The following is a 14,308-nucleotide window of genomic DNA, read 5'->3' on the forward strand; positions in this document are numbered from 1 at the left end:
TTCAAAAAAGCAGCATTCAAGATCAAAAGGGCAAAGTTCAGATGGCAGAAAGGGTTAGGAAGGAAAAAAGAAAAGAAGAGCAAAGTACTTTCCAGTTCAAGTTTTATGGAAACTCTTCAGATGTGATTAGGGCTTCAGATGTGCTGAGTTACTTGAGTGTTTCTTTTGGAAATGCTTTGTGTAGTTTATATTAACATATTTAGTGTGAAATCTCTTAAGTACTGTTGTTACTTAGGCTGAGGTAAATATATTAATACAGATTATTCTGCAAGGTCGGCGGTTCAAGCTCACCAGCTGCTCCTTGGAAACCCTATACAGGGTCGCTATGGGTTGGAACTGACTCCACAGCACTTAACAACAACAACCCAGAACTTTCTAAAATATCTGTGTCTCAAACATTATAACAACAGCGAAGGGAGGATTTAAGATAATTAAGAAGGAAAGTATACTGGCAAAAAACTGTGCATTGCGCAAAAATATATTGCAAGTGAAATTATCCAAAGATCAGTACTAATTTTTCTTGGATATTTGTATTCCTGTCATATATAGTCAGGCATTATGTTATAAAATCAAAGCTACAATTTAAAAGTCTCTAGGCAATCATTTTAAATAACAAAACTGTATTTTATGTGCTAATATATGAGTAAATATTAATTTAACATAATAATCTTATTTGCCTCCTAGGAATTTACAAGAGTTTCGAGAATTTAATGTAGTAGAGTTTGATAGTTTGAATTCAAACCTTCCTTTAGATGTAAAGGAGCCTTGGTGGTGTGGTGGGTTAAGAATTGAACTGTATAACACAAAGTCAGTGGTTCAAACCCACCAGCCACTCCCCAAGAGAAAGATGATGCTGTCTGCACCTGTAAAGAGTTACCAACTCGGGAACCCCATGGAACAGTTCCCGTCTGTCCTATAGCGTCACTGAGAATCAAGTCAACTCAACAGCAGTGGATTTTGATTTGGTTTACATGAAGATATCCATTATCCTTAAAGCAAGTTTCATAATGGTTCATTAAGAATTAAATAAATCAGAAAAAATAAAAAGCAAGTGCAAAAGGATAGGACCAGCATGATAGCTTTTATGTTGTTATTGTTAAATGGCATTGAATTGTTCTGACTCATAGAGAACCTGCATAGGATTTCCAAGGAGCAGCTGCTGGGTTTGAACCACCCACCTTGTGGTTAGCAGTCCAGTGCTTATCCTACAGCACTATACCAGAAGTCCAGCTTTCGTGTAATATTTTAAAAAATGTAAACAGTATAATTTGTTTATGAAACCAATTACATTATAAATATTTTACAACTTCTAATAAATAATAGTGACTACCTATATGGAGTCCTGGTGTGGCACTGTGGTCTAATGGGTCAGAATGCAAAGTTGTTTGAACTGCAGGGTTGGTGGTTCAAGCTCGCCAGCTGCTTCTTGGAAACCCTAAACACAGTTGCTGTGGGTCAGAATCAACTCAATGGCACTTAACAACAAAAACAATACCTATATGGAAAAGGAGCACTGGTAGCGTAGTAGTGATGAATCGGGCTGCTAACATCAAGGTCTGCTAGTTCGAAACTACCAGTGGTTCTGCAGGAGAAAGATGAGGCTTTCTGCTTCTGTAAAGACTTACAGCCTCAGAAACCCTGTACAGGGTTGCTATGAGTCGGAACCGACTCGACGGTACACTACTGCCACCATCACCACTCATATGGAATGAGAGAAAATGTTTTGTTTTTTTTTTTAATTCTCAGGTTATATAATTCCTTGTATGCCTATATTTAACAAAACAATATTTTATGTAGAAGGATGAGTATTTTTCATTAGTAATATTTGACACCTATGCAATCATAAGGAGTGCTGCTGTGGCCCTGTGGCTTAATGCACTGGACTTCAAAGTCTGTAGTTTAATGTGCTGGACTGCAAGGTCGGTAGTTCAAGCTCACTGGCCGCTCCCTGGAAACCCTACACAGGGTAGCTATGAGTCGGAACCAACTCAACAGCATTTAATAACAACAACAATACAATAATAAAACTGTCATGTTATTCAAATTGCTTGATAATTTCTAGTTCAGACTGAAGAAACTGAAATTATTTATAAATCGTTCTTTTAACTCTAAAGTCTAACTTATATTAAAAATGATCAAAGTGAGTGCTTGTCTACTTTGGGAAGTAAATGTTTCTTGTTCATAATGTAAGGTTAAGGTATTCAGCATTATTCATTAGGTTAAAGCGTTCAGTTTTAAATCTGTTTGGGGATTGAGCTCTGGTTAGAAAAGGATAATTCACAAGCACCCCAAGACAGTCACTTGTTCCACTGGAACATTTGCACTAAGGCCAATGCCAAATACTGTGCTTAAGTCATTTTGTGTTTTCTCAGGGTGCTAAAAAAGATAAAAGTAAGGGTGTTAATAACATTCCAGTTTCCTTAGTTTGTATGTGCATAAGAGTTTGAATAAGTAATCAATCTGTGCAGCCTAACTATTTTAATATTGTATATTTTTAGAGTGACTCTCCAGATGCTCTAAAATAAGTCTGTATTACTGAAGTGCATTAAATACACTCAGATTGGAAATAATGGGAACTCTGGCTCTGCTGCATGCATTTCTAACAATAAATGGTTTAAGTTCATCATTGGCATTTCATTGAAGTTATCCATTGACTTTCTTTTGCCATTGCAGGTAGAGCGGGAAAAGGCCATTCTTCTGGCCAATCTCCAGGAGTCACAGACTCAGCTGGAACACACCAAGGGGGCGCTGACCGAGCAGCATGAACGGGTGCATCGGCTCACAGAGCATGTCAATGCCATGAGGGGCCTGCAGAGCAGCAAAGAGCTCAAGGAGCTAGACGGGGAGAAGGGCAGGGATTCAGGAGAGGAGGCCCATGACTACGAGGTGGACATCAATGGCTTAGAGATTCTTGAGTGCAAGTACAGAGTGGCAGTAACTGAGGTGATTGATTTGAAAGCGGAAATTAAGGCCTTAAAGGAAAAATATAATAAATCTGTAGAAAACTATACTGATGAAAAGGCCAAGTATGAGAGTAAGATCCAAATGTATGATGAGCAGGTGACAAGTCTTGAGAAGACCACCAAGGAGAGTGGTGAGAAGATGGTCCACATGGAGAAGGAGTTACAGAAGATGACAAGTATAGCCAACGAAAACCATAATACCCTTAATACAGCCCAGGATGAGTTAGTGACATTTAGTGAGGAGCTAGCTCAGCTTTACCACCACGTTTGTCTGTGTAATAATGAAACTCCCAACAGGGTTATGCTGGACTACTACAGACAAAGCAGAGTCACCCGCAGTGGCAGCCTGAAAGGTCCCGAGGATCCCAGGGGACTTTTGTCTCCACGGTTAGCCAGGCGGGGTGTATCATCCCCAGTAGAAACAAGGACCTCATCTGAGCCAGTTTCAAAAGAAAACACAGAGTCCAGCAAAGAACCAAGCCCAACCAAGACTCCCACAATCTCTCCTGTTATTACTGCCCCACCGTCGTCTCCAGTACTGGACACGAGTGACATCCGCAAAGAGCCAATGAATATCTACAACCTTAATGCCATTATCCGGGACCAAATCAAACATCTGCAGAAAGCTGTGGACCGGTCCTTGCAGCTGTCTCGTCAAAGAGCAGCAGCACGGGAGCTGGCCCCCATGATCGATAAAGACAAAGAAGCCTTAATGGAAGAGATTCTCAAGCTGAAATCACTGCTGAGCACCAAACGAGAGCAGATCGCCACGTTGAGGGCGGTGTTGAAAGCCAACAAGCAGGTAATGTCGCTTAGTTGATAAAGAATGCTAGTCAAAGCTCTCCTAGCTAATTTATTCCTTGATTTTTATGTATCCACTATCAACAGAGTGAGAGTTCAGATTCCTGATCCATGGAGGAGTAAAACAAATCATATCACAGTGCCAGTCAGAACTTATTTTTAAGTCAGTTCTTAAAATGGAATAGTTGTGCACAGCTAGGTGGAGTTTTTTGTTGTTGGGTACCTGGTGTGGCGCTGTGGGATAATGCACTGGACGGCAAGGTCAGTTTGAATTGCAAGGTCAGCAGTTCAGATTCAACAGCCGCTCCTTGTAAACCTTATGTAGGGTCGCTATGAGTAGGAACAGACTTGCCGGCGCTTAACACAACAACAACAATTCTTAGTTTGAGTCTGACTCATAGTGACCCCATTGTCCATAGGGTGCTGTAGGATAAGCATTTGACCACAAGGTCAGCTTGAACCGCAAGGTGTTGGCAGTTCAAACTCACCAGCCGCTCCTTGGAAACCCTATACAGGGTCACTATGGATCAGAACCATAGCAACAACAGCAACAGTTTATAGAAGAAGATTACCAGGTTTTTCTCCCATGGAGCCTCTGGGTGGGTTTGAATGATCAACCTTTTGGTTAGCACCCAGGTTCTTAGCCATTGTACCACAGGGTTCCTTAGATGGAGGCAGATGTGAGGAATTTTGGAATAGAGGAAAAGATACAGTTGTAGGTACAGAGAGGAAGTTTGGGTTGTGCTTAAATGAAACCTAGCTGTCAGTGGGTATGGAACAACAGATGGAGCGGTGGCAGGCCAGGCTGGTGTGCAGTTTACATCAGGACATACAGCAAGAAGTCAAGAATGTTGGTCAGCAACTGGAGCTATGTATAGGATTGCTCCAATGACAGGAGTCTTAGTAGAGGTGAGATAGGGAGGTCTGTCAATCAGTAAGCAGATCTCAACTTTGGATTTGGGGGTTCCAACTCAGGGTTCACTTTCTAGAAGTGTTAACCAATAGAAGATGTCCTTCATCCATACTAAGAGACACAAGGTACTTGATAAGTGATTAAGCCAGAGACTTGTTGTTGTTGTTGTTAAGTGCCGTTGAGTCGGTTCCGACCCATAGCAACCCTGTACAGGGTTTCCGAGGCTGTAAATCTTTACGGGAACAGAAAACTTTCTCCCGTGGAACAGCTGGTAGTTTCGAACTGCTGATCCTGCAGTTCACAGCCCGATTCATAACCATTACGCTACTTAGCGCTGACGAAAAAGAGAGCTGTGTGAAACTGTGTGATAAAATTGATTGTTACCTGGTAGCATAGTAGATTACGAGCTCGGTTGCTAACCACAAGGTCAGTAGTTCAAATTTACCACTTGCTCCTCGGGAGAAAGATGAGGCTTTCTGATCCCTTAAAGATTTACAGCCTCAGAAACCCTGTACAGGGTCGCTATGAGTCAGAACCGATTCCACGGCACATAGCCACCACCACCACCACCATATCAGATGAGGTCACACACATTTTATCAAGGCCATAATATCCTGGGGCATCTTTGGACAAGTCATTCAAATAAAGCCTCTGATATCTTTCTGAAAGTTGAATATGTACAAACCTCAGTCTTAATCCTAGGCCCATAAAAATGTCAAGGTGCTTAATTGACACAAAGGCATAAATAAGCATGGTTAACCAGTCAAGAGAGAATACTTTAGGAGCAAGCATTCACTGATTATGAAAGCTAAGTAGATGCAAAAATAAGGGACTCCTGGGGTCACCGTGAGTTGGCATTGACTTGGTGGCAACTAATGACAACAGTCTCATTGGAAGAGTCCCTCAGTACCATAATCAGGTTAGCACTTGGCATCTAATTGAAAGGTTGGTGCTTTGCATTCACCAGAGGTACCTCAGAAGAAAGGCCTGGCCATCTACTTCTGAAGGTCACAGTCACTGAAAAACCCTAGAAAGCTGGTTTCTACTTTGGAAGACAAGACAACATGATTCAGAGTCAACTCAATGCCAACAGGTTTGGTTTGCTTTTTGTTAAATCTAGTAGGAATTCAACACATGCCTATAACTACTCAGAGGATAGACTGCAACAGGCACTTTAGAGGGGTATCAACAGTACCAGTAGGAATGCAGTGTACACCAAAGCATTTCCAGCAGAATTCTTATTTTCTCAGTGGTTTATGGTACCATTTGCACTGCATTAGAGTCACATCCCTAATGTGCTCAGTAAATTAAATGAAAATGTATTTCTAGTCATGCATCTGGTATGCATTTTAATAGTGTTGGGCCTATCTCTGTGATGCTTATAGACCATGAATAGTTTCAAGTATCTACAAATAGCATCCATTATTTTTAGACATTGTAGTATGTTCATTGTTAAGGCTAAGGTGAGAATTCTCTATATAAAGGGAAAAAGGGAAATTTCTTTGTTTTAAAATTGGCATTTTACATTCTCTACAAATCTTAAAATACTTTAGGATTATTTGAATAAGCTTCTGATAAAACAAGTAAAAGTTTATGAAGCACCAGCTACAAACCAAACTATGCTTGATGCTGAAGATTTAAAAAAGAAAATGTTCTAATTTAGTGAGGTGTCAAAAATATAAACAGATAATTAGATTACAATGTTACATACTCTGTAACCTAAGTTATAAGAACGTAAACAGAGAAATTAATTAATGTTTCCTAAACCAATTGGCATTAAGTTGATTCCAATTCATGGTAATGCCATATGTGTCAGAGTAGAACTGTGTTCCTTAGAGTTATCAATGGCTGATTTTTCAGAAGTAGATTACCAGAACTTTCTTCCAAGGTACCTCTAGGTGGACTTGACTCTCCAATCTTTTGGTTAGCAGTCGTGTGCATTAACTCTTTGTACCCCCCAGAAATTGAAAAAGACTTTACAAAAGCAATTTTAATTGAGTTGGTTCTTAAAGGATGCAAGTTGTTTTCCAGAAGGAGGAAGAAATCATTTCAGACAGAAGGAACAGTAGGCAGATAGGTAAAGAGGTGACAAACAGGACAATATATTCAGGAAATGGGTATAAAAATCTGTATGGTTGAAGAAAATTCTTTATGAGAGGGTTTCAAAAAGTTCATGGAAAAATTCCATGATCTTTTCATTTCATTTTTCCACAAACTTTTGAAGATCCTCTGTATTAACAAAATCATTTTTGTGACTATGTGGGGAATATGACATTAACAAACCTACTAATAGGTATTTAAAATTCCTTAACATTTGACAAAGCTTAGCGCAAGCTAAGGACAAGCAAAGCTACAAACAAAGCTGGATCCTTTTGGGTATTTCGCACTAGACCACTAAGTGCAAGGTCAGTGATTCAAATCTATCAGCTGCTCCTAAGAAACCCAACTCAGGGTCAATATGAGTCATAACTGTGACTCAACAGCACTCAACAATAACAAAAAATAACCAATAGACTAAATGTTTACTTCTATATCAGATCTTATACCTCTGTCATTCTCCTTGTGACTCTGTTTGCGTACAGATTTGGCATATATTTACTTTCACAGATAAAACTTTATTTTTATAATTTATGAATATGTGTTTAAACATTTAAAAACTAAATATCTATTGTTTTTCTCCAGGTTAGCTCCTGTATTTTGGATAGTTTCCTGAATCTATAATATTTCTAAGATGTTACTATAGAACATATTTTATAAGTAACTCCTCATTTTAATCTGAATTTAAATTTTATTTCAACTAAAAAGAAACTTCTTTGAATTCACAACAATAAAGTATTCTACTCCTACAACATTGTTTTCACTAATAAACAACCAATATCTACAGAGATTAGTACTTTGAACCTTGAAGCTGTCCATTTCAAGCACAGAGGAAATGTGAAAGGCCAGGGTGGTCTTCCTGGGAAATCGCATTTGTGATGGATTTTTTTCATTCAATAATGAAGTTTTTCTTTAGTATTGGATATATTTATATAAATATCATATAGTTTACAGTTAGTAAAAATGGTATGTAAAATTTTGGCTTTATTTTGCATGCAATGTTCTATGCACCAAATGAGCACATACTAAATATATGCTGATTTCATGTACTAATTAATTCAACTTTTTCTTTTCTTTCTTTTTTTTTTAAATTTCTATACCAGGCTAAGTTTGTGGGTTTTTTTTTTTTTTTAATTATTATCAAGCAACACATTGATTGGTTGGGGCTCATGCAGAGATACAGTCTTTTTAAAAATTATTTAAAGAAAAAAATTATAAGAAATTTAAATGATAGTTTTTAAATATCTTTCTACAGTTGGGCTATCAAGATGAAAAATGTCAGTCCATGTTAGTTCTTAATTTGAAGCAGTACCAATTCTAAGAATTTTAGACATGCCACAATTGCAAATTCACATAAATAGTTAACTCATTTGATTTTTTGGAATCTCGATTCTTTTGGAGATGGTGAAGCATTAAATTTGACTTTAATTCATTGTTTTGAAGAAGTTGTATGCAAATGCTAAAAAAACCCGATTCATTGTAGGTTGGTTTTTTTTCCCCTTAAAATATTATAATATGGATCTCTAGTTGGTGTAGCACTGTGGGTGAATGCACTGGACTGCAAAGTTGGTTTGAACCGCAAGGTCAGAGGTTCAAGCTTACCAGCCACTCCTTGGAAACTCTATAAAGGACGCTATGATAGCTCACAACTGACTCAATGGCACTTAGAACAACAACAAAAACTGTATTCCTTTTAGAGGTTGTAATGGTCTGTGTTTGTAGTCTTTGTTTCTCGCCCACTGGACGTAAGTGGAACAAGAATATCTGAGTTCATGGTAGTGGCCATGGGCTGAGGTGAAGAAGGAGTGGGCAGTAACTGCTTAAAGGGTGCATGCTTTTCTTTTGGGGTGATGACAATGTCTTGGAATTACATAGACAAAGCACTGGCCCAATAGTATGAACATACTAAATATCCCTGAATTGATCTCTTTAAAATTATTAATTGTATGCTACATGAATTATTTTCATAAAGAAAGAGAATATTTGAATTTTAAAGTATTTCATTTAGAAGCTATGCTTCTTCACTAACTTATCTTGTTATATAGTTATATATCTGGTATAAAGCTAACAGCCCTTTTATTTTGGCTTCCTGCATATCTGAAAATCCCACACCTTCATAAATCTGCATTAAATAATTACTCAACAGCTACCAATCCCTTACCGCCTGATAATACTTCTGCTCAAAGCTGATTTCTAGTATAACCTAACAACACTGAGAATTCATAATGCATTTAGATATTTAAAGAAAAACCACCTGTGTCTAAAGTATGTATATAAAGGTAAGTAAAAAAGTATTACTACTAAGGATCCAGTTCATATGTGCTTGAGTTTATTCCAAAAAAATTTTGTTTAAACACATCTCTGTGATCTCTGGATGGCTGCAGACAAGTTTTCCCAGTAGACACTTAGCTTAGTCTCATTGATGTTAAGTGCTGTCCGGTTGGTTCTGACTCATAGCAATCCTATATTGGATTTCCAAGGAGCAGCTGGTAGATTTGAACTGGTACGGCTAGCAGCCCGGTGCTTATCCCATAGAGCCTCACCAGGACTCAGTAGTGGTCCAATTAAAACAGTGCCTTCTGAGTGGATCTTCTATGGGCCAGTTAAATTCAAGGCAGAGAGGTCAGCTCAGAAAGTTATGGTAACTGTGTTTTGGGATTCCATAGGGCAATCTTGATCCGTTTTCTCAAAGGACACTGGACGATCATGGGAGCTGATTATGAAGTTTTAGGAAAACTGAAAACTGTATTGGTAAGAAAAACACCAGGGTAATTGTGCCAAGGATTTTTTCTTTTCTTTTCTTTTTCCATCAAAACAATGCACATGCTTGTTCTTTGAAGTTAGTAAGGGTGGTCTTAAAAAATTTCATTGGGAAACTATAACCCACACACACTCCAGTCCTGATCATTCCCTGTTAGACTTCTTTTTGTTCCTCGAACTCAAAGAACATTGAAAAGGAACTTAATTTGAGTCCCTTGAGAATGACAAAAGTATGATTTTGATATGGTATAAATCACCCAGAATTCTTTAAGGTAAGGTTGTTGTTATTTTTAAGCGTCATCAAGTCAGTTCTGACTAATAGCAACATTGAGGGTATCCAAGGACCAACCACACTGTGGTTAGCAGTGCAGTGTTTATCCTGTTTATCCTATCCGTGGTTATGAATCGGGCTGCTAATCTCACTGTCAGCAGTTCGAAACCACCAGCTCTTCTGCGGGAGAAAGATGAGGCTTTCTGTTCCAGTAAAGATTTGCAGCCTCGGAAACCCTGTACAGGGTCACTATGAGTCGGAACCGACTCCACGGCACATAACAACAACAACCACCACACCAGAAAAGATTGTTGTTGTTATGTGCCACCGAGTCAATTCCGACTCACAGCGACCCTGTATAGGTTTCCGAGGAGCAGCTGGTGAGCTTGAACCACTGACTTTGTGGTCATTAACCCACAAAGTCACAGCAGGAAAGATTAGAGAGATGGAAATACCACCTCCAGAAGTGTATAGACCTAGATGGAGGATATGTCAAGGAAAAACAGATTCACATTTTGATTTTTTTGTTGAATAAAGGTTTCTGTAAATTTGTAGCAAAAAATATACTTTCATATATGTTGTTTGTTGTTGTTTAGTACCGTGGAGTCGGTTCTGACTCATAGTGACCCTGCACAGGGTTTCTGAGGCTATAAATCTTTACGGGAGCAGAAAGCCTCATCTTTCTCCGGCGGAACGGCTGGTAGTTTCGAACTGCTGACCTTGTGGTTCGCAGCCTGATTCATAACCACTACGCTACCAGAATTTAACCAAATGAAGTTCACTTCCCGTTTCTGAAAGAAGATAATAAATCCACCATGAAGCAAGCTGTATGATCTAAAATCCTAATAGAAAAACTGTATAAGCATGATGATTTTTCTGCTTCAGACAGCTGAGGTGGCACTAGCTAATCTCAAGAACAAATATGAAAATGAAAAAGCAATGGTGACTGAAACGATGACGAAACTTAGAAATGAATTGAAGGCTTTGAAAGAAGATGCAGCAACTTTCTCATCCCTGAGAGCAATGTTTGCAACAAGGTAACGTTTTTTTTTTTCTTCCTTAACATTGTGTATTGTACATGGGCAAAAGACTTTGCAATTCTCTGTGTATTTTGAGTTCCTTGATCTGCTGTCTAGAAGTGTACGGTATGGGATTGCACTGTGACATAGCGAAAATGAAATATTTTGTGCTGTTTCTCTAGAGCCCTCTACTGGACTCACTTGATCAAGCAATTACTTGACGTGGAAAAAATTCTTAATTAGGAAAAATACTGTGTACCCTAATGAATTAAAAAAGCCTCCAGGGAGATTGTAATCATTGTAATGAAACAAAGTGTATGATTTGTTGAATTTGAAATTGATGATCTGCCCTGTAAACTTTTACTCAATCCACAATAAAAACCTAAAAAAAAGCCTCCAGTAAGGAAAAAAGAAAACACTTCCAAAAATAGCTAAATATTATCACCAACACTTGTCATTATTTCTAAAATGGTACTATATATACCACCAAAATTTTCACCTTGTCTAACTAATTAACTACTAGTTATTACCACCGCCATTTTTATCACTAAGTACCACTATATTTTGTTTTTTAACTTGAAATTGTTAAGGATTTATTGAAGATTTTAATAGCTTGAGATTTTTAATATAATGTTGAAATACCCTTTATCTCTGTCTCATTTCATTGCCTTACCTCCAAAAAAAATGTGTGGCATGCAAATCTGGGTGTAAAATTTACAAAAACATAGCTATGCCTTAATTTGCAGATGCAATGAATAATTTACATGGTCTAGCATTGTGGGATAATGCACTGGACCACAAAGGAGGCAGGTTTGAATCACAAGATTGGTGATTCAAAATCACCAGTTGCTTCTCCGAATGCCTATGTTGTTGTTATTGTTGATTGCCATCAAGTCAGTTCCGACTCATAGCGACCCTGTATGGGGTTTCCAAGGAGCCATTGGTGAGCTTGAACTGCTGACCTTGCAGTTCAAACTGACTTTGCAGTTCAGCTCATTAACCCACAGCACCACACCAAGACTCCAGGAACCCTATACAGGGTCACTATGAGTCAGAACTGACTCAGCAGCACTTAACCCCAAGGTCAGTGGTTCAAACCCACCAGCCACTCCTAAGAACTCTAGACAGGATCCCTATGAGTTGGAACCAACTCAATGGCGCTTAACAACAATAATAACAAGTACATTAAAAGAAAAATCATGGACTTTATAGGGGTCCCTGAAATTTGTCCCACTTTCCTTGTTTATTAGGGAAGAAAAGACTCAAGCTTATGCTTTGAGATTGAATCTTTTGGCGATGACAGTCAAGAGACTACGTGTCTAAAATGACTACAGGAATGTGGAGGAACTTAAGGGACTTGGTTTCTAGAGCTCAGAGCACAGTAGAGCTTAGGGAATAGAATGGTATACCTCTGGCCATTATGGGGCAGGATAAAGAATGGGAATGAGGCACAGTGTCCCCCTTTTTGATGAAAGAAATCAGTTGATGCTACATGTAGAGTCAAGGTTAAAAACAAAACAAAACAAAAAATAGAAACCCATCTGGATCTCAAATTGTTTTGCTAGAGTCCATGTGCTTTTTCTTTACAGTGGTTTTTGTTTTCCTTTAAAATGCTTCAAATCTTGTGCTAATATCAGCATTTGCACAGTACATGTTTGATAATTCCATGAAGTCATGAGCCATCTGCTGGTATATAAAGAGTACTTGTCATTAATATCTTGTTTTTGTTGTTTTCTTGTTAAGTGTCAAGTCAGTTCCAACTCATAAGGACCCTGTATAGGGTTTCCTAGGAGAAGCTAGTGGGTTTGAACCACTGACTTTGCGGTTCAAACTGATCTTGCAACCCAGTGCTTATCCTACAGCATCACACCAAGACTCCGTAATATCTTAATGGGTAGATAAATTCAGAATAACTTAAGACTGAGCTTTTCTCCCACCCTACTTCTTCCTTCCACAAGGGTATGTGATCGGGTTTTATGTTTGGTGAGAAAAATTATCTGTTCCTCCTGCTGCAGCAGATGTATCAAGCAAGAACAAAGATGTTCTTGACAGTCTTCTGTATCCAAACCTCATGCAAAGCTTGGTTCTCTTGGACAACTCATTGTCTTATCATCTGGATGAGAAATCATTGAAGATGGTCAGGTTTCTAAATCAGGCTAATCTGCCATGTTGGAAACATTGGCAGCTATACTCTGTACCATATTGAAGTAGAACCTATAACTATAGGTAAGGAGAGAATATTTTATTTGTAAACATTTATTCTTCTTTTGATGTTGTTATTCACTCATAGTGACCCTCTGTAGGGTTTCCTAGGAGAGACTGGTGGTGGGTTCGAACTGCCGTCTTGTGGTTCAAATCAACCTGCAGTCTAGTGTTTATTCCTACAGTGCTGTACCAGGACTGAGTTGATTCTGACTCTGTGTGTTACAGAGCAGAATTACTCTATAGAAATTTCTTTACAGAAATAGACTGCCCGACCTTTATTCCCTGACACCTCTGGGTGGGTTCCAACTTTTATATAAACAGCTGAGTACAAACTATTCATGCCACCCAGGGATCTCTTTCCTACAGACATAACCTATAAGAAACTTGTCACATTCATCTAAAAAAGATCATGTTGTTCAGTAGAAAGAGTCCTGGTATGGCATGGTAGGATAAACACTCTATTTGAACCACAAGGTTAGTGGTTCAAACTCACCAGCTGCTCCTTGGAAACCCTGTCCAGGGTTGTTATGAGTCGGAACTGATAGTACGGCACTTAACAACATACAGTAGAAAGAGTCTTTCTACAACACACCTGTGGAAATTGTACTTTGCTGTTCATTCTTCGGTCACCACAGAACAGCCCCCACTATAGCTCTGCCCTTGGGTTTAAGATATCACCAAATAAAATATCCCTACTTTGCTCCATTGTATGAACCACCATTAATTGAACCTACTCTGTTTCCAGTTTTCCACTATATAATTTGTCTCCAATCTGCTTCTGGGAAAACCAGTGGTCTAATATGGAAATACTAGTAACAGTAAAAATTTTTCCTGTAAAGTTCCAAATTCAACTCCACCCAGATTTTCTCCTGACCATTTTCTCTTTTTGGTTCCAGATGTGATGAATATGTCACACAGTTGGATGAGATGCAGAGACAATTGGCAGCCGCAGAGGACGAAAAGAAGACTCTAAACACTTTGTTACAAATGGCTATCCAGCAAAAACTCGCCCTGACCCAGCGGCTAGAGGACTTAGAGTTTGACCATGAGCAGTCCCGACGCAGCAAAGGCAAACTTGGGAAGAGCAAGATCGGCAGCCCTAAAGTAAGTGGGGAGGCATCAACCACCGTGCCCACCATAGACACTTACCTCCTGCATAGGCAGGGCTCACAGATCCCCAACATTCGGGTCTGCAGTGGCACTCAGAGGAAAAGGTATGCATGCAGCGATCTTCATAGTATGGTGCAGTGACCAGATTTTAGTTAACTGCAAAGAATAA

At 38.9% G+C, this 14,308-nt stretch overlaps 1 protein-coding gene across 3 annotated transcripts in view; it reads left to right on the forward strand.

The window, feature by feature from the left end:
• Nucleotides 1–14,308, forward strand: part of BICD1 (bicaudal D homolog 1 (Drosophila)) — a 333,025-nt gene that overhangs the window by 284,939 nt on the left and 33,778 nt on the right. For 2 of the 3 annotated variants that reach the window (XM_006874754.1, XM_006874755.1), the window contains exons 5-7: nucleotides 2,674–3,765; nucleotides 10,691–10,842; nucleotides 13,926–14,133. In XM_006874754.1, the coding sequence (XP_006874816.1) occupies nucleotides 2,674–3,765; nucleotides 10,691–10,842; nucleotides 13,926–14,133 (1,452 nt within the window). Of the gene's footprint in view, nucleotides 1–2,673; nucleotides 3,766–10,690; nucleotides 10,843–13,925; nucleotides 14,244–14,308 lie in introns of all 3 variants that reach the window. The other variant, XM_006874753.1, reaches the window with a different exon arrangement.

This window comes from Chrysochloris asiatica, unplaced genomic scaffold (assembly GCF_000296735.1).
Source record: "Chrysochloris asiatica unplaced genomic scaffold, ChrAsi1.0 scaffold00299, whole genome shotgun sequence".
In the NCBI taxonomy this organism is placed as follows: Eukaryota; Metazoa; Chordata; class Mammalia; order Afrosoricida; family Chrysochloridae; genus Chrysochloris; species Chrysochloris asiatica.